This window comes from Neofelis nebulosa, chromosome 2 (genome assembly GCF_028018385.1).
Source record: "Neofelis nebulosa isolate mNeoNeb1 chromosome 2, mNeoNeb1.pri, whole genome shotgun sequence".
Lineage (NCBI taxonomy): Eukaryota > Metazoa > Chordata > Mammalia > Carnivora > Felidae > Neofelis > Neofelis nebulosa.
This window is the reverse complement of record NC_080783.1, coordinates 119,387,604-119,412,615: the sequence shown is the minus strand read 5'-3', so window position 1 is coordinate 119,412,615 and position 25,012 is coordinate 119,387,604. Positions and strand designations below refer to the sequence as shown.

At 41.0% G+C, this 25,012-nt stretch overlaps 1 protein-coding gene across 2 annotated transcripts in view; it reads right to left on the bottom strand.

Annotated features, from left to right (window-relative positions):
- The window catches only part of NOTCH2 (notch receptor 2), a 170,894-nt gene extending 146,252 nt beyond the window's left edge, over window positions 1-24,642 (bottom strand). Inside the window, exon 1 of one of the 2 annotated variants that reach the window (XM_058716027.1) lies at window positions 24,367-24,642. In XM_058716027.1, the coding sequence (XP_058572010.1) occupies window positions 24,367-24,439 (73 nt within the window). In that variant the 5' untranslated portion in view covers window positions 24,440-24,642. Of the gene's footprint in view, window positions 1-11,236; window positions 12,915-24,366 lie in introns of those variants that run through there. The other variant, XM_058716028.1, reaches the window with a different exon arrangement.
- Between the last annotated feature and the right edge of the window lie 370 nt (window positions 24,643-25,012).

Sequence of the window (25,012 nt, the reverse complement as noted above, 5' to 3'; positions counted from 1 at the left end):
GAGGACCTACCATAGATCACCACCTGATCATGCCGAGAATCCACAGCCCTGCCCTCATGCAAATCAGCAATGTACTGATTTAGGGGGGAAAGCATTAGGAACCTAAATTACCCACATAATGAAGGTATATGGTCTAGAGAAGAAAGAAAGAAAAGGAAAAAAAAGGAAAGGAAAGGAAAGAAAAAAGAAAAGAAAGAGAGCGATCTGAAACCATGCCTAGACAAGCTAGGCTATGAGGAAAATAGCTCTGAACTCGGCAGGAACAAAATGAGGAACTGGGGACAGCATAGAGAAGTGTTAACTCATGCTGGTAGGATGCCCCCTCTCACTCCAAACCACCGAGTTCATGGCCCAGCCATGTCTACCCTGTCCAAATAATTAGTAATCACACAAGTGAATATAAGCAACTTGTGTGGAGCTTGGACTGTTAGTTCATATTATTATCCTCATCCCGTCAAGTATACCAGAAACTAACCGGACAAATGCTACATCTTCATCTGCAGGCTTTGGGGGTTTCGTGGCACAATTTCCACCTACCCAGAACTGAAGGACATTCAACTTCCCTTTTCAGGTTTTGTCAACATCTCTAAAGGTTCCATGGCATATTTCCATCACGTGAAAAGATAAGACTCAATTCCCAGGCAATAGAGTGCACTTTTAAGGAAGCAGCATGATGTGAGAAAGGAAGCAGTGGACCAGGGGCTAAAAACTCAGATATCTGGTCTTTGTACTCCACTGACTATTCTGTGCCCTTGAAAAATCACTTACTTTTCTAAGGCTTAAATTTTCTAATCTCTTTTTCAAAAATGATGATTAGATGACCTATGGTCCCATAGCCAATGAAGCAGTAGTTTGCAAACTTTTTTTACTGTTATCTACAGTAAGAAACATATTTTAAGTCAGAACTCAATATTCACACATACACAGGAAAAAAAATTTCAAGAAACAATGCTTATCCTATGTGATATTTTCTATTCAGTTCCAATTTTCCCCAAAAAGTGCTGTTTGAGACCTACCAAATCATGCCCCACTAGTGGTCATAATGTGCAGTTTAAAAACCTTGGACTAGAGCACTGAAGTAAAGTACAGACTTGCAATAAGACAGACCTAGCTCCACCTAGTTGTATCATCTTGGGTAAGTCACCAACCTCTTCAAAATTCATCTTTTAGATCAAGATGAAAACACCAGGGTTGTTATAACATGGGATAATAAATGTAAAGCACTTAGCTACATTATTTCTGACATAGAACAAGTACTCAATAAAAAGTTGTGATGAGGGGCGCCTGGGTGGCGCAGTCGGTTAAGCGTCCGACTTCAGCCAGGTCACGATCTCGCGGTCCGTGAGTTCGAGCCCCGCGTCAGGCTCTGGGCTGATGGCTCGGAGCCTGGAGCCTGTTTCCGATTCTGTGTCTCCCTCTCTCTCTGCCCCTCCCCCGTTCATGCTCTGTCTCTCTCTGTCCCAAAAATAAAATAAAAAACATTAAAAAAATTTGAAAAAAAAAAAAAAAAAAAAAAAAAGGTTGTGATGAGGGGCACCTGGGTGGCTCAGTCGGTTAAGCGTCCAACTTCGGCTCAGGTCATGATCTCACAGTTTGTGAGTTTGAGCCCCACGTCCGGCTCTGTGCTGACAGCTCAGAGCCTGGAGCCTGCTTTGGATTCTGTGTCTCCCTCTCTCTCTGTTCAGAGCTCACGCTCTGTCGTTCTGTCTCTCTCTCAAAAATAAACATTAAAAAAAATTTTTTAAGTTGTCGGGATGATTAATAACATCAGTGCTATTATTATGAAATTCAGAGATTCCAAAAGAAAGTAAAATAAGTGGAAGGGAGCGAGGAGAAGGGGCAGGTTCACCTGCAAGCATCAAGAAACAGCAGAACTGATATCAAGTTAATCCCAGCCTGTGCTCATTGAAATTCCACAAAGGGATTTTTGTGTGCTTTCTTCACAGTATCCCCTAACAACTATAACAGTGGCTGGCACATAGTGGACACTCACATACTTGTTGGATGAATTAATTAATACATCTGGAAGCTCACCTCTGTGCACTGGAAGAGCAGTGAAAAGATCCCAGCCAGCCTGCATAGTTCCCTCTGCCCCCAAACTCAAAACACCTAATGTTGCTTTAAGCCAGTCGTTCTCAAAGTGTAATTTCCAAAACAGCAGGAGCATCTGGGAACTTGTCAGAAATGTGAATTATCAGGTCCCAATCCAGGCCTACAGAATCATAAACTCAAGGGATGGGCCCTGGGCCCAGCAATCTGTATTCTAATAAGCCCTCCAAACTTGATGCATACTCAAGTTTGAAAACCACGATTCCAAACTGTGATGGCTTGGAACCTTACAGCAATCCCAGGGGGCTGTATGTACAACCAAAGGGACTCCTGCAAAATTCATTAGTCATAGGAACTAGTTACTCATCTAGTTCAACCAAGACTCTTCAGAGCCAGCTACAACCTCCAAGGAAGTTCCCAAGAATGGCTTCTCCTCTTTTGCTTCTCCTTAGCTCACCACTAGAGCCTAAACTGGACAAAACAAAACAAAAACAAAAACCCTTTGGAACAACTACTCTAACATTCAGCACAAGGCCTAACTCTTAGAAGGAATACAAAACCTACTTTTTTTTTTTTTTTTTTTTTTGAGAGACAGAGAGCATGAGCATGGGATGGGAGAGAGGGGAGAAAAAGACAGAGAGAGACAGAGAGAGAGAGAACACCCCAAGCAGGCTCCACCCACAGCACGGAGCCCAATATGGGGCTCAATCTCACCCGTGAGATTGTGACCTGAGCCAAAGTCAAGAGTTGTACACAACTGAGCCACCCAGGCGCCCCACAAAACCTATTTCTTAAATGGCCTCTTAGCTAAGTACATTCCCTGGGCTCACACTGTCCCATACCAACACTTGTGTGCCACAGGCTCAGGACGCTTTCTGAAAATCTACGTTTGTTCCCAAGAAGTAAGCTAGGCCTCACAGCCAGTCTGCACACAGCAACCCTGGCACTGAAACTGTACGGCACTGCTCTACCAATACCTACCTCGCATTTGACCACTTGCCAAAATCAATGAGAACCAGTGAAGCATCCATCTTGTACACAAACACATGCTTCAGAAAGATAATCAAATATTAATATCCAAAATTAAAGTTTGTGATGTTAATAGATCCAAGAACACAACTGTATCACTAGATTGAGTCTGTTCCTTCAGAAAGTCATAGAAAAGCTCACTAATTTCTATAAAACCTTAATTTTCCAAAAGCCACCTTAGTCAGAAGCTCTGCAGTGCCATCAGACTCTAGTTAGAAACAACTAGATTTACGGATAACCAATGATTTTTATCAAAAGGCAGGAAAACATAACAATTTTTTTTCCACTCTGAAAAGACTGCTAACATACCTTCCAAAGGCAAGGAAGTACCTTTTAAAATCAGGAAGATTCCATATTTCTGCCAATAAAATAATGATGCAGTTATACACACGGGACAGAAAGAAGACCTGGCCTTGGTGCTCCAGCCAGCCCTGGTACTTGACAGCGCGGCTACTGATTAGGTCTCAGAGAGAGTCTCTGTCGCAGTCTCCAGAAATGACCACATGGTCTTATAAAAGATATGATGCCCTTGAAAGTGCTTTGCAAACTATTAGATATTATCTTCTCAACATGCAAATTTATTCCTGTGAACCGATTCCTTCCCTCACTCATTCACCAAAATGATTTATATTAGAAAGTGCTCATAAGTGGTTTGACAGCAATTGTAACAAAAAATGTAAACTAGAAAAGATACTGAACACTTCTGTATACATACAGTAGCATGAAGCCAGAGACATGAAGGCTTTCAAATGCAAAGAAATGGGTTAGAAAAATGACCCATCATACATTGGCCTTTAATGGTTTCGGCAAAAATTAGAGCTAGAAAGACATGCCATTTAAGACAGAAAATGAATGACAAACAACAAATAACATAAGATATTCCAAAAGCTCACAAAAGGATATATTTAAAGAGAAGTTTGGGAACAAAGAGCTAGGGAGGGCTATGTTTCTGTCAGGTTTGACTTATCCTTTGCTATGGGTACACTGTCTTTTCATGTGGCCCCAAAGAAATAGTTGAGCCATGATTGTTGTTGATAATGACGAGCAGATGCTGATGGGATGATTGCACATCAACAGTTCTCAGACTCAGGTCTTGTGTAATTGGGTGTGTCGATCTATGTCACTCCACAGATGGTTATTAAACTAGTTACAACTTCCCTAAATCTTTTCACTAGACCTGAGCAACATTTAGATAGCTATTCCTTGCCAACTGGGAATAGGCCCTATTGTAAAAAAAAAAAAAAATTTATGAACAGTTCCAAGGTCTATTCTCCCTCCTGAAAAGCACACACACACGCACGCGCGCGCACACACACACACACACACAGTAGGGATGTTTGTTTAATTCAAATTCCAAGCTATCAAATTTGAAATTTAACACTTTACGAAAACCATGAATGTTCCTTTACTGCAGTGAACATTACAAGTCCATTAATTTCAAACAGTCATGAAGAAAAACTGTAATCAATCCCCAATTTTCTATGAACAAATTATATGCATTTTGGATAAGCTATGTACCTCAGAAGCAAGACTGCTATCAGTGCTATCAAAGCTCTCCTCAGGTGATGGGAGAATGGGGAATCCTAGGTCTCAGGATATACAACTGCCAAATTCTCCCTCATGAGAAAGGTACACGGCGCTGATGTGGCTAGATGACAGTGGCCTTCACCAAGGAAGCTCCCAGCTGGCCACAGGGCATGGCCAAAGCTGGACTCCTGGGCCAAAATGGTCCACTTGACATTTTCTTGATACAGAGGTGTCAAACCTTCAACCAGTTGGCCAATTTGGTGGAAAGCTTTCCTACACTGTACACCTGAAGGAATATTTGGTGAGATGGCTCCCCTCAATAAAAAGCACAACTTGTGAAACGCATTCTGTGGAAAGGCAAGTATACTTTTATATACTAAGAGATGTAAACAAGGCAGAGACTCATATAAATTATTAACCTTAGATTAATAAGCTAAACTGAAGTGCCATATGAGAGTTTGATCATTTTTCTTTCCTTCCCTATGAACATTTGACAGACTTAAAATTTGAGCCATCATGCATTTTGTTCCCCGAAATATATCAGTTACACTTCCCACAGAAGCCAACTACGCATTTCCTCATGGGTGTACGTGTAAAACTACCATAACAAAACATTCTCTATTTCCTCATTTTGATTAAAAAGAAAGAAGAAATGCTAAAAGGCACTTACATAAGTGACGGTGCAATACTGACACACCTATCTGTATTCACGATTCACATTCTGCTCAAGTTAAGGAGAGAACTGCCCAGAGCTATGAAATAAAATTACATTGAGAAGGCCAGGCTTTGTGCTCTTGAGACAATTTAGGGAAACTTTAAGGAACAGGAAAGTCACTTCGGGCCACTCAGGAAGAGCTAAGGCTTGAGACATTAAAAACAGCTGAGGAAAAATACTGAGAAACAGACATCAGAGCACATGAAATGCATGTAAATTAACATGACATTATGGACCCACTGGCAGAACATATGGCAGTTGTGATGGGCTCAGCTGAGTCAGCCACACTCTCCTGCCTATTTCACTTTGGATCAGCATCCTGTATAGGTAACAGCAACAACTGGTGACTGCAGGCACAGAATAGCTTTAATAAAACCTAACTGATCCATCTGGGGAAAGAATTCTCAGCTCCTGCTTCGTTGTTGTCATGCTCTGACACAGCTCATCAAACAGAAAGGAAGAGAATCCTTTCCTATCTTGGTGAACAGAATTCAGATTTAGCTACATTATGCAGGAAGCACTGTGGTGTAATGAAACAAGAACTGCCCTAGAAATCAGAACCTGAGTTCTAATCCTGGCTTTGCCATGTGATCTACACTCACCATGTGATCTAGAGGAATTCCTCTGAGCTATCTGAGACTTACTATTCTCATCTGTAAAACTAAAATAATACCACCAGCCCTCCTTCCTTAGAAGACTTCATTTATGGCTCAAGTGAGATCATGTTTATAAAAGTGACTATAGGTGTGCCTGGGTGGCTCAGTCAGTTAAGCGCCCAACTTTGGCTCAGGTCACGATCTCACGGTTGGTGGGTTCCAGCCCCGCATCGGGCTCTGTGCTGACAGCTCGGAGCCTGGAGCCTGCTTCAGATTCTGTGTCTCCCTCTCTCTCTCTGCCCCTCCCCTGCTTGCATTCTCTCTCCCTCTCAAAAATAAACATTAAAAAATAATTTTAAAATAATTTTAAAATAAAAGTGACTATAAACCAGAAAGCACTATTTAATGTAAAATTCCCAATCCAAAATCCTGTGAAACAGGAAATCCTCACCATCTAGCCCAGAAATGACAAAGTATTACATTATTCAAATGAGCTCACATACACGTATGTTACGAGACCAGTCCAAATGGGGTGGGATGTGTGCTGGACTGGTATAACCAACTTTGACATTTTTTAAAATTTCCCCACTGCTCTCCCAGTGCCTCAACAATGCTCAGGAATTACAAGCAAGAACGATAATCTCCTCGGTCTCCCCCAGCCTTCTCTGGCACAGAAATCCAACATAGGCCACTTCACATGCCTGATTAGATAAGCTTTCCCAATGCTGAAAACCAACTGCTTCTAACATTTCAAACCTGATTTCCATTAAGACTCAGGGGTGAATGATGGGAATAAGTACCAAGTAGATCCTCCTTATTAAAAGAGTTCTCCAGCTTTAATTCGAAATACTAAATAATTTTTTTTCTATGAATCAATTGCTTCTGAGGTCACGGGTGCAAGACACTGCAAACTTGCGCAGACAAAAGGTTAGAAAGGCTTTTAATTCACGCAGTTAATTTACAAATTTGAAATTACTGGACGGTGGTGCTTTTAGTCTGTTCTTTAAGTGATCCATAATCTTGCTTTGGCAATGGAACAGAGTCTAAAGGGAATCCTTGAAAGAAACTGAAACAAGAAGGGCCAGACAAGTATGTCCAGATCCTATCTTCCAAAGCAGGGAATTACCATGCGGCTAATGAAGTTTAAACTATGAGCCCCCCACACTTGAGTGCCTACTTTGTGCCCAGGACCATGCGATTAAATATGATGTTTTTAATATCTGCAAATAATCCTGCAAGTTAGGTATTACTATTATTCCCACTACATAAATAAGGGAACTGAGACTTAGAGAAGTGGCTTACCCAATATTCTTAACTAAGAATCAGAGCCAGGTTTAGCTGGTTCCCAAAACTCAACAGCTGTGCTAAAGCAAAAAATCACAATGTAGTGGGAAAGGGTATCTAAAGTCATTCCAAGAGATAATTAAAAATAAACAATCAACCTATACTGTCATTTATCTCTTTCATTACCCTTAATATCCCCGAGCATTCTATTCTCTCCTTCACCATTCAAGTGGCAGCTAACACAACTAAACCCTAAGGAGAAAGCCCAGTATGTTTGAGAGGACTCACATGTGTGAGCATGCATGTGAAGGGCTGTATTTTAAAACAGGATTATCTGGGATTATCTGTTGATGTCAAACACATTCTCTTATCTATTGGTACAGATGACTATTGATTTTCAGTAACAAAGGAGACAATAATAAGGAAAAAGTTCACAGAAAAGAAGAAAAACTGTGTGCTTTTTCTATAATGACATGTGTAGAAATGCTGCACACAGTTAATTTCAAACTTCCCAGGCCAAGATAGGTTAGTACTGGGTACTTCAGTAGTTGGCTATGTCCATTGTTCATGTGCTGAGGCATTCCAATCATTTTACATGGTTTCTTACATCTCTTTCAAAATTAAGTAAGAATACATGTGCATGTGCACAGTCAAGAAAAAGCTATGTGTAACTAAAAAGGCTGCCACAAATATAATTCTGGATGGCCATTTTCAATCTTCCAAAATGTTCTTTATTAAGAAAAAAAAAAAGCTACCCATTCATTCCTGATCTAATCTACTAAAGAATTTCTTTTAGGATCAAAATATAAAAGGCAAAGAAATGCTAAAAACTTTCCTTGGATTACAACAAACATAAATCCGTTCTTCCCACTTAAAAAAAAAAAAAAAGATTTAGAAAGGACTGCAAATCCTCAAACTGCAATTTTGAAGTATAATTCCTATATAATGCAAATGTTCACTCAGAGGTAAGATGTTAAGAATGGTAAAACTTAAGTCATTTTAGTACACAAAATATCATTAAATCCAAAGTTACACTGCCTGTGGGACTACCAGATTCCACCAAATAAATGGCATTACTTACAATGGGTTAACTGTGTGAGCTCTGGAGCTGGACAAGAGGAGTACCAATTGTTGGCATATACCGATGATTAGCTGATTGACCTAGATGACCATCCCTTAACCTTTCAGTAAACAGGAATCGAACACCTACTGTAAGGACCAAAGGAAACAGGTAAAGTACTTTTTACTAAGTACTGTCAAGCATCTGTCGCATAATAAACCCTCAGTATATGATGGCTATTGTTGCTGCATATAAGCTCCATAAGGACAGAGATTTTTGTCAGTTTGGTTGACTCTATTACTAAGGAGGCATGCCTTGGTCAGCTTTCATGAAATATTCCCAGTTCCTCCAAAGTGACATTCACTTTTATCTGTATTAATTACATTCAAATGCTGCTATCCGTAGTGTATACCTCCTCTCTTTTACTATAAGTGGTTTCAGCTGCTTTTTTGGAAAGATTTAAATATTGGAAAATACTTTAAGCGTTTTAAGAGTATTTGAGTTACCATATGCACCACTTACATTTTCTGTAAACAGTGTGCTTACACATAATTATAAATATCTCAGACTATAAAAGAAAACCTTTCATAGTATTCCCACAACTGAAAAACAAAGTCTTAGAAATAATTATAGAGGGAGCAGAAGGGAGTGGTAGGTAGAAGACAGTTTACTAAATCAGCAAAATAAGAAGTGGAGTTTTGTCTTAAAACAAAACAAAAACCTGACAACCATTTGCTCAACGCTGCCAAAACTTGAGAATAAGCAAACTGTCATGGGAAACAAATGTTAAAATACAAAACGGTTTTCTGAGAAAGTAACTCCACCAGTCCTGGCTTATCCAATTCTGAATCACTAATGCTACTGCCCCACTGGCTTGTCTTAACCACTACAGAGAAGTCCAAAGGGACAGGCAGGGGGCTCACAGGCAAATATTTCCTCTACTCTCACTGACATTTCCAATATGGCTACATTTCTCCCCCACTTTTCCACTCCTTCTCTGTTTCCTTCTTCAGATCTCAAAAAAAAAAAAAAAAGAAAAAAGAAAAAAAAAAAAAGCCAGTTGATGTACTGATAGATCATTTGAGGAAAGATCACGTGGCCAGAAAACAAGTGCTTGGGTTCTGGCCCAACCTTCACCTAGTGCTGGGTCCCCACCAGTCACTTCTTTGGGCTTTAGTTTCCTCATCTGTAAAACAAGGATGGACTAAATGGGTAATCACCCACCTTAAATTCCCAAATCTCCAGGAGCCCCTAAAGACGTATTAACAGACCATAGGATATTTTTATTATTTCAAAATGTCTAACAGAGATAGTCCATTAAGTGCTACAAGGCTAATTAAAACATTGAATATTTTGGCTTTAGACTAGTATTCCACATGGTGACACCGAATGGCACATGATGATGTTTGTCATATCATATGAAATTGGGGAACAACTGAAATGGATCTGATATTATCCTTAAAGATACACTTCAAAAAATCAGAGTTTTTGTAGTATGCATAACATCCAACCACAAATGTCTGGTTAATAAATAATGGGGAAATGAGTTAATAACACCTATCAGTGCAATTTGTGTAATAGACAAAATTCCTCCAAATTGGAAGTACACACCATTAAGGGAACAAACTCAAAGACAAGACCCCTAAATATGTATACAGTCACTGAAAAGCAGTGAACAATGTACTTGCTGCAAAGATGAAGCTCCTGTTTCTCACCAAAGGGCCGAATCACTCATCCACTTTTGATTAAAGTGAAAGCAACAAAAAGTCCATACTGCAACATAAAATAACACTATTTACCTCACTCTTAGTATGTGCCAGGCACTGCACTATGAATTATTATCACATTATACACTTATTTAATTCTCATAATAACCCTAACAATTACATGCTGTTATAATCCTCTTATTACTAACGAATATGAGGCACAGAGTGCTTAAGAAACTTGCCCAAAGACACAGAGCTAGTATGTTCAGAGCCAGACTAAAAAGTATCCCCATCTTCTCTCCCCATAAGCCAATAACTCCCTCTCAAAGAGAAGTCTCCATAAACACAGGCAGGAATGTCCCCAAGCAGAGCCCTCAGGAGTCAGGTCATTGCTAAGGGCAGCCCTCTGAAGATCTCATAGCTGTGGCCCATTTTGGCTTAAAGACTCATCCTTAATGGCAACTCCCCTCCTCTCAGCCCAAATTCATTTTGTTTCTCCTGGTGATAGAAACGAACTAAAGGAAGTCAAGGGCCATTGGTCAATTAATGTCCATCCATTTCTTGTTTATTAGAAGATACAAAAAATTCCTAATAGCTGACCTCTACAATTCAAAAAACTGCCAGGGGTGCCTGGGTGGCTCAGTTGGTTAAGCATCTGATTTTGGCTCAGGTCATGATCTCGCAATCTGTGAGTTCGAGCCCTGTGTTGGGCTCTGTGCTGACAGCTCGGAGCCTGGTGCCTGCTTTGGATTCAGTGTCTCCCTCTCTCTCTGCCCACCCCCCCCCCCCCCCGCTTGCACTCTCTCATTCACTCTCTCTCTCTATCAAAAATAAACAAACATAAAAAAATTAAAAAAAAAAACAAAGAACTGCCAGTCTTATGAATTAATTTTTAGTTATACATATCATAAAAATATGCATCTTTAGGGGCACCTGGGTGGCACAGTCAGTAAAGCACCTGACTCTTGACCTCAACTCAGGTCATGATCTCACAGTTCATGAGTTCAAGACCTATAATCGGGCTCTGCACTGACAGTGCGGAGCCTGCTTGGGATTCTGTCTCTCTTTCTCTCTACCCCTCCCTGGCTTGTGCTCTCTCTCAAAAATAAATGAACATAAAAAAAAATTTTTTTAAGAAAGAAAATGTATATGGCATGTAAATAAAACAAAATTCTAAAAAAAAATGCACCTTTACTATATCCCTCAGTTTCCCCACTTAACCTATTCCCCATCTTGTAGGGTTGTTGTAGGCGTAATTTTATGAACATACATAAAGCTCCATCGTTGACTGCAGATGCTTGAATTCTGTCTCCATTCTTCATTAACCACATCATTCACCCCATCATCCAAAGCTGTGAATCTCAGTTCCAATTTCCTCGTCTGTAAAACAGTTAAATACTGTCTACCCTAAAGGATAGCCATGTAAATTAAGTGAGGAAATATACGTAAAGCCCTAGCAGAATGAGACACATAGTAAGAATTCAACAAAATGTTTTTTTTTTTTAAAGCTGAACTTTAAAAAGTCAAACCACAAGTTTATATCCCCAGCCCTGTCACTTATTATCTAGGGTTAAACAATGGTATACAAGCCAAATAACCCCTCTGAGGCTCAGTTTCCACTAAGGTTTTATGAAGAATAAACGAAGCAATTATAAGAAGGCTCTGTAAACTCTACATTGCTATGTAAACGTTGGGGTTGTTTTACTTTATGAAAATAAGTTGTATGTCAGTTACATTGAATGATCCTTCCAAATAGTATCTTCATCTTTAAAATGGAAAAACAGGCAGAGAAATTTTAAGCCATAGAGGGAAGGCTGGCAGTTCCAAAAGTAGGATGGAGAAAAGGACTAGGCCAAAATAAATTCAGACCATGACAAAGCAGAAAATAAGTAAGCCTTCAAAAAGAAAGATGAAAATAAACACCCCTCAACCTGTGTTTAATCAGCAGCTTCACCTGTTAATTAAGCCTCTCAATGCACAGTCTAGGTGTAAGAATTCTCTAATTTCCTCCCAGAAACAGTATTAGACTTCAGGGTGAGAAAGAGCTTCACTATCAAATCTCTTTTCCCACCCATAAATTAATTTTGTGGATGGGGCATAGAAACAAAACAACTGGACACAAACCGGAATCTCTCTAACTGGCATTCTCTTAACCACACCATTTTAAAAAATAGTCACAATCCTCTTCAGAGAGGTTTCCTTCTTTGGTTGGTCAGAAATGTCCTTGTTCCCCAGGTCTCTTCCTGCTAAATATGGTAATAGCTGGCAAACAACCAGCCCAGTAAATTCCAATGATACTTAAGAAAGCATTCATATTGCCTGAAATTACTCTGAATCAAACACTTAAGACCTGCAGGGCTTCCACATACAACAGTTCAGCTGGAGCTCTTAATGTCAAAAGCAGCAGGGTACCTTAAGAACATACAAGCTTGAAAAAAAAAGCAGTCTACTCTTCTTTATTGCAACATTCTTCAGCAACAACATTGATCTCCTACCCACTGTGCACACAGCACTGCACTAGGGCAGTGGGAGGCTGGAGGGAGAAATGGAAGAAACAGGTGGTGTCCACAGGGTGCCAAAACAACAGGTTGATTGAGTCAGTTCTGTCCCACAACTAATCAATTTGGTGAGGAGAGAGGGGAGGGAATCTTAGTCATCCTGTTGTCTGACCAAACGGACTGGCTAAACCACAGTACAATTATCAATTAGGTCAAAATGTCAGATTTAGTAGTGCATTAGTCCTGCCTTTCAGGGATGTTACATACTTCAAAGATCTTGGATGTCCAGGAAAACAGGACATAAGCAGCTTATCCTCAACCTACCAAAATCACATATTTAGTTCCAGAATATACAGTTTCCCTCCAGTATATATTTATAAAATGTTATATGTGCATTTCCTGAGCACATACAACTGACAGCTTTTTGTTTTATGATACAGATTAGAATTTTAAAGTAGCTATAGAAAATACCAGTTAACAAATAAAAAGAAAATTGATGAAGCTCATTGCAAATCAAAGGATTGAAAACCTATCAGATAAACAATTTTTGAAATCAATATTGGTAGCAATTTGATATTATGCAGTTTAACCTGTCCATGCATGTTGCAACACATTTAAGACAAAGGACTAATACACTTAATATAAACAGCTTTTTCAAATCAGTAACCAAAAAATGAATACCTTGAGGGGTAAAAGACACAATTTATCAAAATAAGTAAATAAGAAGTGGCCACCAACCATATGAAAAACCACTCAGTATCACTGTATAATCAGGGAGGCAAGTTAAGATGAGGTAGCCTTTACCACTTATCAAATTGGTTAAGAGTTTTAAAAATAAAAACTAGGGTTGAGTACAGGTGGGAACACAGTTTCATATTCTGCCAATGGAAATACAACTTGGTCAAACTATGTGGAAAGGAATTTGGCAGTGTGTATCAAAGTCACAGGAAAGTCCATACTCTGAAACAAAATACTGACTTCTGAGAGCTTATGTTAACAAAATAAATATTCCTACCAAGATTTAAATGTACGAATGTTCATTATAGCATTATTCACAATTATGAAAGTTGGGAAGTGAGAATTGGTTTCAGTTTAAATTATATGTAACAGATCCTTAAGATAGAACAGTATACACCCTTTAATATTCTTAAAGAACATTTACATATAGGAAAATGTTCACAATATCTTAAGTAGTGCAGAAGCAAATGATAAAACTATACATATGCTAAAATGCCAACTGCAATAACAGACACAGAAAAAAACTGTCTAGAATCTATCAAAATATTAACTGTGGGTTTTGGATGGAAGTGATAGACTTATTGGAGATTTTAATTTTCTCTTATGCTTTCCTTTTTATTTTTAAATTGTTTCCCAATTTTAGAAAATTACCCTTTGACACGGTAATTTTTCTTCTGCAAAACTAGTTTAATGGGGAAAAATCCTAATGAGGAATTTTTTTTATGTATGAAGGTGATCAGCATCATTTATATAGAAAAAAAAAGTGGAACCAACTAAATATCCAATCAAAAAATGGTCAAAACTAGTAACCCCATTAACAAGAATATTATTTAACCAAAAAACATCCATTTATGGAAAATGCTTGAAAACATGAAAAACATTTATAACCATCAAAGAAAGGCAGTACAGAAAACTGTGCATATACATCATTAATCAATAACTTTTTAAAACTAAAGGTAGTGGGATGTCTGGGTGGCTCAGTCAGTTAAGTGTCCGACTTTGGCTCAAGACATGATCTCACAGTTCATGAGTTTGAGCCCTGCATCAGGCTCTTTGCTGTCAGATGGAGCCTGCTTCGATCCTGTTTCCCCCCCACCCCTGTCAAAAATAAACATTTTTAAAAATTAAATAAATAAATAAATAAATAAATAAAACTAAGGGTAGAAAAAAGAAACCAAAAGAGTACACTAAAATATTAACAGTAGTATGATTATGAATATTTTTATCTCATAGTTTTCTAGATTTTTCAATGTCCTTAACTACTTTTAAATGTAATTACTTTTTAAATAACCTCCCCCTCCAAAAAAAATCTTGTAGGGGCACCTGGGTGGCTCGGTCAGTTAAGCGTCCGACTTTGGCTCAGGTCATGATCCAATTCATGAATTCGAGCCCCGCCTCGGGCTCTATGCTGACAGCTCAGAACCTGGAGCCTGCTTCGGATTCTGTATCTCCCTCGCTCTCTGCCCCTCCCCCACTCACACTCGGGCTCTCTCTCTCTCAAAAATAAGTAAACAATTTTTAAAAATTTTAATTAGGGGGCACCTGGGTGGCTCAGTCAGTTGAGTGTCCAACTTCGGCTCAGGTCATGATCTTGCGGTTTGTGGGTTCAAGCCCCGCGTTGGGCTCTGTGCTGACAGCTCAGGGCCTGGAGCCTGCTTTGGATTCTGTGTATCCCTCTCTATCTGCTTCTCCCCTGCTCACCCTCGTCTCTTTCTCAAAAATAAATAAAGATTTAAAAAAAATTTTTTTAATTAAAAAAACCTTGTAAAGGTGCCAGAGAAAATCAACAAAGTATAAATACGAGTTAATTATGTGTAAACACGAAGAATAACTCTGTTACTTTGTAAACCTACCTTAAAATATTACAATGCTTGTTTTTAGTTACAACCATTTTCTTCAAATCTCTTAGGAAGTATATGTCACAGGAGTCATGAAATATTGTCACTTACTTTAAATAGTAACATAATACCAAGGACTTGCATGATTCACAAGATATGTTTTTCCTCTAATAATCCTCATAAAGATTAGAAAGTGTTTTAAATGTTGCAATAAAGTGAATGTCCTTAACATTTCCAATTAAAAAAGATCTAGCAAATAAATAAAGGCATGTTCAGAGCAAAGAAAGACATTAAAAATAATGATCAAAATATACACATCCTCAAAGTTCAACGAGTCTTGACACTTTCTGGATGGACCAAGGCATGTGAAAGCAGAGAATTAAATGGCAGTTTCTTTGCAGCTTACCACATTTCAATTTAGAGAAATTAACACATTAGCACTATCTAGTTTTCTGACTATTTACATTCAGAAACTTAACAAAAGACATTAGTGAGTAAACAGTATTCGATTATTCTTATCTGAATGTTGGATAAATATGTCAGCATAGCAACCTCTCCTTCTTAGGGTCTAGTTAAAATAGACTATTTAATCTTCAAGGCTTAAAAAAGCTTCCCAGAATCTCCTCACAAAAGACAGATGAGAATAAAAAGAGATGAAAAAGAAGCAAACAACAACCATTTTAAATGCACCTGCTTCTGAACAAGCTACTATACTTTAGAATGTAACCACAGCTTCTTGCGCAATACTTTATTCAGCAAGCAAAATTGTAGTTTAAAATGATGCTATTTGTTAAAAGACAACATATTATTAAGGAGGCAATATCTGACTCCAATCAAAATATTATCGTCATGTTTTCCTTACCTCACAAAATACACACAAGCTTTCTTCATATGATTAAATATATAGAAGGGTGGGGGAGCTACTCTTAACCCAGAAACAGGTTCTGCAACACCCATAGACCCAACGTGTCTTTGTGAAGCAATGAGTCCATCTTGGCATGATGTCTGGCTGATGTATTCAAAGAACCAGAGTCACTACCCAGCTGCCAATATTCTGAAAGGAAGTGACTTGAAGACCAGAAACTGCCTCAGGCAGGCCTCTGGGAAGGTGCTTCAGTCCAATGGGAAGAAAGACCCAGGCCCCTCACTGAATGATCAAAGACCAAGGACACCAGAGCTGGACCAAGGTAACTAGCCTGCAGTTCAAGGGTGGCAAGGGACAGTAAAATGACCCCCAAGACTTTGTTCAATCGTATCTAATAAAACACAAACTTTGAGGAGCTGGTAGGACAGGGTTTTGCCAAGACAAGCACAGAGGGTGAGGGAGATGTTAGTATGATTAATCAATGCCACCTGAGGCAGCAACTCTGGGTGTGTCCATACTGTACCTCAGTCATTGCCTGGCTGTGACAAGAAGTTCCTTCAGCTACTGCCACTGAGAACTAGGTCTTCCAAAGAAGATATTTCCACCTTAACTTGTCCTAGATCGGGCTTCTCATCAAGGACTAAGAAAACAGCCCTCTCTCTCTTGCCACAAACCCAGTGATAGACACAACAGATATCATAACATGCCAAATTTACATTTAGACCCATACCAGACAAAGGGGTCTTTATCTTTTCCCCCAAGTTAAGTTTAGATACTTCTAAATTACAAAAGAGAAAGGGGAGAATAGCAGACAAGCCCAGTCGGAGTGAGCTGGGGGTCACTATTCCCTAGTAGACCTGAAGTTTACTCCCCCAGACCCTATAGCTCTTAGTCACTCTGACTGCAGGAAACTGCTTTCAGAGACTGTAGATAAGTGACTAAATGACTTGTATTTCATATTCCTAATTGTGTGCTCATCTGTCTTATCTCCATGATGATGTCAGCTCCTTGGGGGCAGGGCCCTATCTTTGACTTGGTCAATGATTCCCACACATCTACAAGAGCAGAATACCCTGTACTGTCTGCCACATGATGAAATACACAAATTAAGGATGACAAGACACCACAATCCTCTCTAACACACCACTAAGACAGCAGAGCTACAAAGATAATAAACCTTAGAGCCAATAACTAGGGATCCTACCAGAGTTTTATGTAGAAACTTATATACTTACACATATAAATAAATTAGTACAGTAATTATCACTCCAAGCTATGGCTTTTATCATCCGCCCGCCCCCCCTTCTTGGTTTTGCTCTTTTCTGTAAGATCAGAGTGTATTTTCTGCCACACAGCTGGTATCTGCCTCAAAAAGGAGACGACAGAAAGAACAGACCTATAGCAAACCTCCTACCACTACAAATAACACTACAGGTTTGTCCCATCCAGAGGCCAGGAGCCTATCCTTTCAGATCTGAAGCCACTTTCTAGTTCCTATAAGGGACAGCAACATCAAGTCTTTGTCAGAGGAACACTCCTGGGCCCCTTCTTGCAGAATGCTCTGTTCTGCTCAAGAGACCCTTGATTCCTGGGGCACCTGGGTGACTCAGTCGGTTAAGTGTCCAACTCTTGATTTCAGTTCAGGTCACAATCTCACAGTTCATGAGTTCGAGCCCCACATCCCACTCCTTGGGATCCTTCCTCTCCCCTCCCTACCCTTCCCCCACTTAAGCTCATACTTTCTCTCTCAAAAAAATAAATAAACCTAAAAATTTTTATTTAAAAAAAGACCCTTGATTCCTCTTTTATTCTCCCTTCCATATTCCATTTGCTGCAGAGCCCAGACAGCCCAAAGGCAGGACTGCCTGAAATGAGTGACTTTCATGTATCTTTTTGCACTAACACATCTGAGGGGAATCCCTGACACAAGTTACATGTTCATGGGTTAACAAAGCAGACATGCTAAAAGGCAGTGTCATTCACAAGGACTAGAACAGAATTCCTTAGCGGACACCAAAAAGACAGTGGAACACCTATGTATCCTGGCATCTTTGTAACATTCTGATGAAGGGATAAGGAGGCTTCCACCAAAGTCACACACAGCACACATACACCAACCCTGATATTCTGAATAGTTTGTAGATTATTTTTTTAAGATAAAACAAATCACTTTATTAGTCTTATGGGGATACAGAGCAGCTTCCCTAATGAGCAAGAATCAAACTCTTCTCAATGGGAAAAAATGACCACAAGACCCAGGCAAAGCAACCTGTCTCTAGTACTATCAAAGAACAACAAACAAACAAATAAATGCTAACCCAAAACACCCTTACTTTCCCCAGATTCACTCTGCAATGATTCCATATTTCCCTAATACAAAAATTAACTGGGCTCTTCCCCTCTCCTGCTCTCTCTCTCTCTCTCCACTCTCAAAACTAAATAACCATTTTTAAAAATTGAAAAAAAAAATAAGTGGCTATTTCTTCAATATACAAATTCCCAGATACTATTTCAGACCCACTGAATCAGAATATCCAGGAAAACACCCCAGATGGAATCATCTCCATGCTCCTCACTAGGTCTAACTCCTTTAATGGCAGAGTAGGCATCCATTCAGTAAAAGGTACCCCTCTTGGATCCCTGTCACTTACACAGGGCTTAAAACTTTATAAGGCAAATCCCTGAGAAGATGCCAATGGGCACAATTCTCAAGGAGACAGACTACAACTGTATATAAGAAGATCTTTCTAAAACTCAGAGTTGTCCAGAGATGAACTAAGCTGCCTGCAGAGGCAGGGAGCTACCATAACAGTTGTCCAAGCACAAAAAAGGCAAGCTACCTATTGACCAGGATGTTGTAAGAGGAGCACATCCAGCATGGAAAGCATAGAAGGACTAGGTAAATTTTAAAGTTTCTGCCAACATATAAGTCAACAAAGAGGAAAATTTCAGCTACCCATTAACTAATAAAAAGAGACAGTATAAAAGTCTATAGGTGGGGTCAGCTTTCAACTGATCTTTTCTCTTCAAAGGAGAAAAGAGCGTAACACACACCCCTGACTCACCTTTGGCCTCTCCTCCAAAATACCCCAAAGGTTGGGAGGACAGAGCAGGAATTACAGGTGCTGTGACAAAGCTGACCTGCTGCTTGGCTGACTCTGCACATCGGACATATGCCAGACAAGTTTTATGGAGAGATGTGTGTGACATAGTGCCTGCCCTCAAGGAGCAGGTATGTTCCAGAGGTAGCTCACACACTATACAGTTCTCTCAAGGTTTTATTCGTCATTTCTCATCTTTAGAGTTTTTAGAGTTGCAGTGGTTTTTAGGGAACGCTCTCGATGGGGTAAAAAAAAAAAACTTTACTAAATATAAAGTTTGCAATATAAGTTTGCAATATCCAGCTCATAATGAAAAATCTCAAAAAAAAAAACATCAAAACATAAACTTAGTTAACTCTAATTTTAAAAACACTATTCCAATAATCCCCCAAATGACCAAAATTACAATAAAATATGGCAACTCTGAACAAAATAATAGAATTGCTAGTTTAGTAATATAGTAATACAGGAAACAGTAGAAGCAGCTCAAGTAAGAGGCAGGGGGTGGATGTCAGCGCCTTTGAGGTTAAATTCCAAAGTCAAAGTGACCTTTATGATTTGCAGAAGTGATCAGGGGCACCTGGGTGGCTCAGTCGGTTAAGTACTGAACTTCGGCTTAGGTCACGATCTCACAGTTTGTTGAGTTCGAGCCCTGCATTGGGCTCAGGGCTGACAGCTCAGAGCCTGGAGCCTGCTTTGGATTCTGTGTCTCCCTCTCTCTCTGCCCCTCCCCTGCTCGCACTCTCTCTCGCAAAAATAAATAAACATCAAAAAAAAAAAAAAAAGAGGGGCGCCTGGGTGGCTCACTTGGTTATGAGTCTGACTTGGCCCAGGTCATGATCTCACGGTTCGTGGGTTCGAGCCCCACATCGGGTTCTGTGCTGACAGCTCAGAGCCCGGAACCTGTTTCAGATTCTGTGTCTCCCTCTCTCTCTGCCCCTCCCCTCCTCACACTGTATGTCTCTCTCTCTCTCTCTCTCTCTCTCTCAAAAATAAACATTAAAAAAAATTTTTTTAATGATTTGCAGAAGTGATCAAATAGAGAAGAAACCACACACACATGTGCGCGCACACACACACACACACACACACACACAAATTCAAAATAGCAAGTTTAAATAAAACATCTGGGAAAGGGGAAAATTTGGTGTTGCCCCAAATGTAAGGTAAGCAATGACCCTTGCAAATACTATTAAAAAAAAAAAAAACTGTCTTGGAGTACCATAGTAGTCCAGAATAAGAAAATGACTAAAAGTAATTGTCCAATTGAACAAATATTTATTGAGTGCCTATTAAATACCAAGTACAGAAAGTTAGATGCCAAGTTTAGAAAAAATGCATAAATGAAAAAACACAATTCTCTTCCTCAAGATGTACACATTAACCAGAAGCACTTGAGAATGTTCTAAGTGTTTTCATGTATATAAGCTCATTTGTACAAAAGACAAAAATGGTGCGGAGAGTGGAGGAGGCACCAGACTGAGGACCCGAAGAGAGAAATTCTACTCTCAACTCTGTAATGGCTCGGTGACTATGGACAATATACCTGGGCAAATGGAGGACCAAAATCCCTCCCACAAGATTATAAGACTAATTAAATACAGACCTGGAGGAGAATGCTGGTCTTCTGGCTCCTAGTCTACTGATCTTTCCAACATATCATTTGTACAGCAGACCAATAAAAAAGGAAGAGTAGAAGAAAATAAGACCTTTTGGTTCCAAGTCATTTGCAGAGAAAGGGAAGAAGAGAGGAGGAGAATTAGAAAAAAAGTGAGAGGAAATGAAAGGTTCAAGTTTTGGCATCCAGATAGAAATGTCAAGAAAGGAAGCACTTAAATGAGTGGAAACACAACATAAGGATAATATAAAATCTCCTATTATATTTTCATTAAAGTCATGGCTTAGAATGTTTTACTCTAAAACCACTAAGGGCAAATAAAGGGGGTCCAAAATTATATATGTATGAATGAAGCTTGAGGAATAAAAGACAACAGAGAAGAAAACGGTTGGATAGAGGATTTATACTATATCATTCAAATATATAAAGCCCTTCTAAAGGGACAATGGGGACCCACTGTGTCCAGATGAACAAGAAGAAATGGTATTATACTCTATAGCTCTTATGTTACAATTTTAAAAATCTTTGACAGAGGATTAAACACTGGAATATCTAAGGTTAGATTAATTCTGGAAATTATTAAAAATAAGAAGGGAAGACCCCACACACACACACACACCACACAAACACACACTTGGAAGCAGAATAATAAACCATCAGTGTTTCCAACAAGTTACTATCAACCTGGAAAACTACAGATTCTCAGACCTACTGTATCATAATCCCTGGGTGTTGACACTAAGAGTCCCCCCAGGTGATCTTGATGTGGAGCCAGGATTTGGAGTTCCTTCTTCTATCACAGTTGACAGGGGAAGGAGGAAAGCCACTAGGAATGGCGGCAGAGTGGGAACTAGATCGATGCAAATTTTGTGGGCAAAATAGAATTTCTGTGGGCGTGATATTTTTAAAATGTATTGTAAAGCTGCTCTGAAGCATCCAAGCATATCCCACTGAATTTAAACATTTTTCTAAAAGTCCCGAAGTCAGCAAATACAATTCAGGTAAACCAAAAGTTATTTCTCTATACCACAGGAAGCCAACAGAATAGACAGCAGAATGGGAATAGCACAGAGGGATGCCAAGGAGATGTGGGTAAGTATTTTTAAAAATCAAAACATCAGGAAAAAGAAACGAAAGATAAGAAACCATCACTCTCCTTTCCCCTCCCCCCACCAAAGAATAATAATATATAGAAAGAACAAGAAGAAAGAAAAAGAAAAAGAAACTTCATCTTCATCTGAAAGAAAACTGCTCTTTGTGATTTTTATTAAAGAGAATTCAGCTAAGAAATTATCTAGCAGGCACCAAAACCAGGGAATCACTTCCTACTGCAAAGCAAAAGAAAAGGAGCAAGAGGTGGTCTTGGATAGCTGTTTAAACAAGCAGACAGATGGGTTGACAGCTTCTCGCCTTACGAACTCAGTGACATTTAAATTAACAATTGGCCACAATCCCAAATACAGGAACACTCAAAAATTTGGAAGAGTGTGTTATAATTGACATGACAAAAAAATGGCATGATTATAGATGGAGACTCAAGAAACCTTCACTGCCAGACTCTGAAAAGATTTAAAATTTGCACCCAAAAACAGGTTTTATAATCTCATTTATTGCAGTAGTTTAGCATCTGAAGAACACCCATCTGAAAATCAAAATATCCATATTTAGTCCCTTGAACTTACTGACTTAACACTCACCTTGTCCACCTAAAAGCTAGCTGGTAATAGCAATACCTCATCAGTACAGAAGTATAAAAGAGGATATCGTTCTATGGACTGAGTTCCTAGAAATGAGAGAAGCCCTATGTGTGAGAGTAATTCTATTTTTGACATCAGTCTTATCACCTAACACTTAATTTTGCAAATCTGTTTGCAATCATATTTATTATTCCCTCCAACTCTCTAAAGGGGATTATTTGGCTCTTTTCATAGGTGAGGAGACTACACAAGTCAATGGTAGAAACCAAGGCTTGTAATCCTCAAAGTAGCCCATCGTTTACACTCCTTTTTACCCTAAATCTACACTTACAGTAAAGCTTTCGCTCAAAAAAAAAAAAGGAAAGGCAAGAATCCTATCCTGTTTTGTTAAATGCTTCTAAAACAACAATTTTGGTTCATCATCAATCACATAGCCTCCTGGTCCACTTCTGAAATTCTTAGGGACATGGAGGTGTATGGAATTTGAGCTTTCCAAGCAGGATCTGGTTCGTGTTGAACAATCCAGTACTTGGATAAATAACCTTGTTCTCTTTCAAACATCTGTGATTGGCCTGTCAACTACCTGTTAACAATGAACAAAGAGCAAATTTTTCATCATCTTCTTAACCTTTTCTTTGCAAAAAGGCATTGTTCATGTTCATGTTTTGGGTTTTTTTTGTTATTTTGGGGGTTTTGTTTTTGTTTTGGTTTTGGTAAACGTAAAATCTTCCTTCAGATTAGGCTAGGAAAAGAAGAGGTCCCTATGAGTTTCACAAACATGCACCAAGCTGCCATCCCACTGGAAGCAGGGTTCATAAAAAGTAAAACACAGCCCTGCCCCGAAAGGACTTTTTGAATACCTTCTGACTGCCACTGGTTTAATATACATTCTCTTAATTAATCCTATTAGCTGGGTAATTTCATTCCCACTTTGATTGGTGAGTTCACACAGCAGAGCGGGATTTGAACCCAGGATTACAGAGCTGGGCTCCAAAACCCAAGCTCTTTCCACTAAACAGCCTGAAGAAATTCGGAGTCTGAGACTGTGGGTGGGATGGATAAGACGTGATTCGATGTCCTCGGTCCAACCGTGTTCAGAAAGACTGTTGCGAATATCCAACCATAAAGACGCTTTCCGAGGAAGCACTTTGAATTAACGTATCCACTTTTCTTCACCCGCCCCTGCCCCACCCCCAACAATGCCAAAAGAGCAGCAAACGACGCTGCCAGGTTGGAGGAGTTGGTGATCGTCACACCACATTCCTGGGGCTGGACACAGACTCTGAAACAGCGCCCGAGCTCAGCGCCTTGGAAAGAATAACAGCAGTCGAGATTTTTAAATCATGTGGCTCATGCAGCCACACCAGTTTCTCTACTGCTCCTGCCTCCACCTTTCAAAGGCTCGAGCAAAACACCGCGGGTTCCTCGGGACCACGGATTCCGAGTGTCCGAACCCAGGCACGCCACGAAGCCCTGTCCCCATCCACCCCAAAGCCGCCCACCCGTCCTGCGTGCCTCCCTTGGGCAGAGCGAGGTCTGGCCGTGAAGGTGCAAGCCGTTGGGCTCGGAGGCCCTGCCCCCGCTCCCTCCACGCCGGAATCTGGCATTCCTTCGCTCAGCCCATCTGCGGTCCGCGGCCGGCGAGGGTTCGTCTCGGGCAGCCGGCCCTCGGCTCTCGCTCGACCCCAGGAAACGCGGAACCAGAAGGGCAACGCAGCCCAACTCTCCGAACACGACCGCTTGGGAAAGCGAGTTTCTGAGGCTCGCGGCCCGGCCCCCCTTCAGCCGAGGAGGCGTGTGTTGGGGCCGCGGGAGTGTCGGAGGCGGCGGGGAGCGCGGGGGAGGGGGGCCCTGACGGGGTCCAAACTTTCGGGAACCGAGCGGCCCCGCTCGGAACCCGGCCTTCTCGCAGAGAGGAGGACGCAGGAGGGCGGGGTGGGGGAGGTGGAGGCGGATGGAATGGTCGCCCCAGGTGGCCGGTCGAGCTGGGCCGGCGGTGCGCGGGACCCGGCGCAAAGGACAGCGCCCCTCGGCCCGATACTCACCACGCGCGGGGGCCGCGCGGCACAACCAGAGCGCCAGCAGCGCCCACAGGGGAGCGGGGAGCAGGGCGGGCATCTTCTCGGTCGCCTCCTCCTCCGCCGCCGCCGCCTGCGCAGATCCACATGGGGAGGGGGTCCCCACCAAGGGTCCCCCCCACTCTCTCTCCCCTCCTCCTCCTGCTTCTGCGCCTCACGGCCTCGCGCTGTGCCCCGAAGCCCGGGCGTAAATGCCTCCACTCCCTGCACCCCAAGGCTGCCGCTCCTCAGCCGCCGCCTCAGCCGCCGCCCGAAGTTTGGCTGAAACTTTCTCGGCTGTGCAGAGAAGCAGCCTCGTGTGTCCTTCCGCCTCAGCCGCCTCCTCCCACCGCAAGCCCCGCCCCCTGTCGCCGCGGCCGGGCCCCGCCGCCTTCGGCACCCAGGGGTTTCCCGCAGGAAGAAGCGCCGGCCCGAGCTGCGCGCGGAGGGATCTACTACGAGTCCTCCGACGGCCCCGCCAGCCTCCTCCGACCCGCGTCGGGTCTGGACGCGCCTTAACTCCCTCGGCGCTGGACTGCCTCCCCGGGCCGGGCCTCTGCCGAAGGAGGTGGGTGATCGGACCCTGAACTTCAGACGCCAGGGTTGCCGAGATCGTGAACTTGCCGGGAGAGAC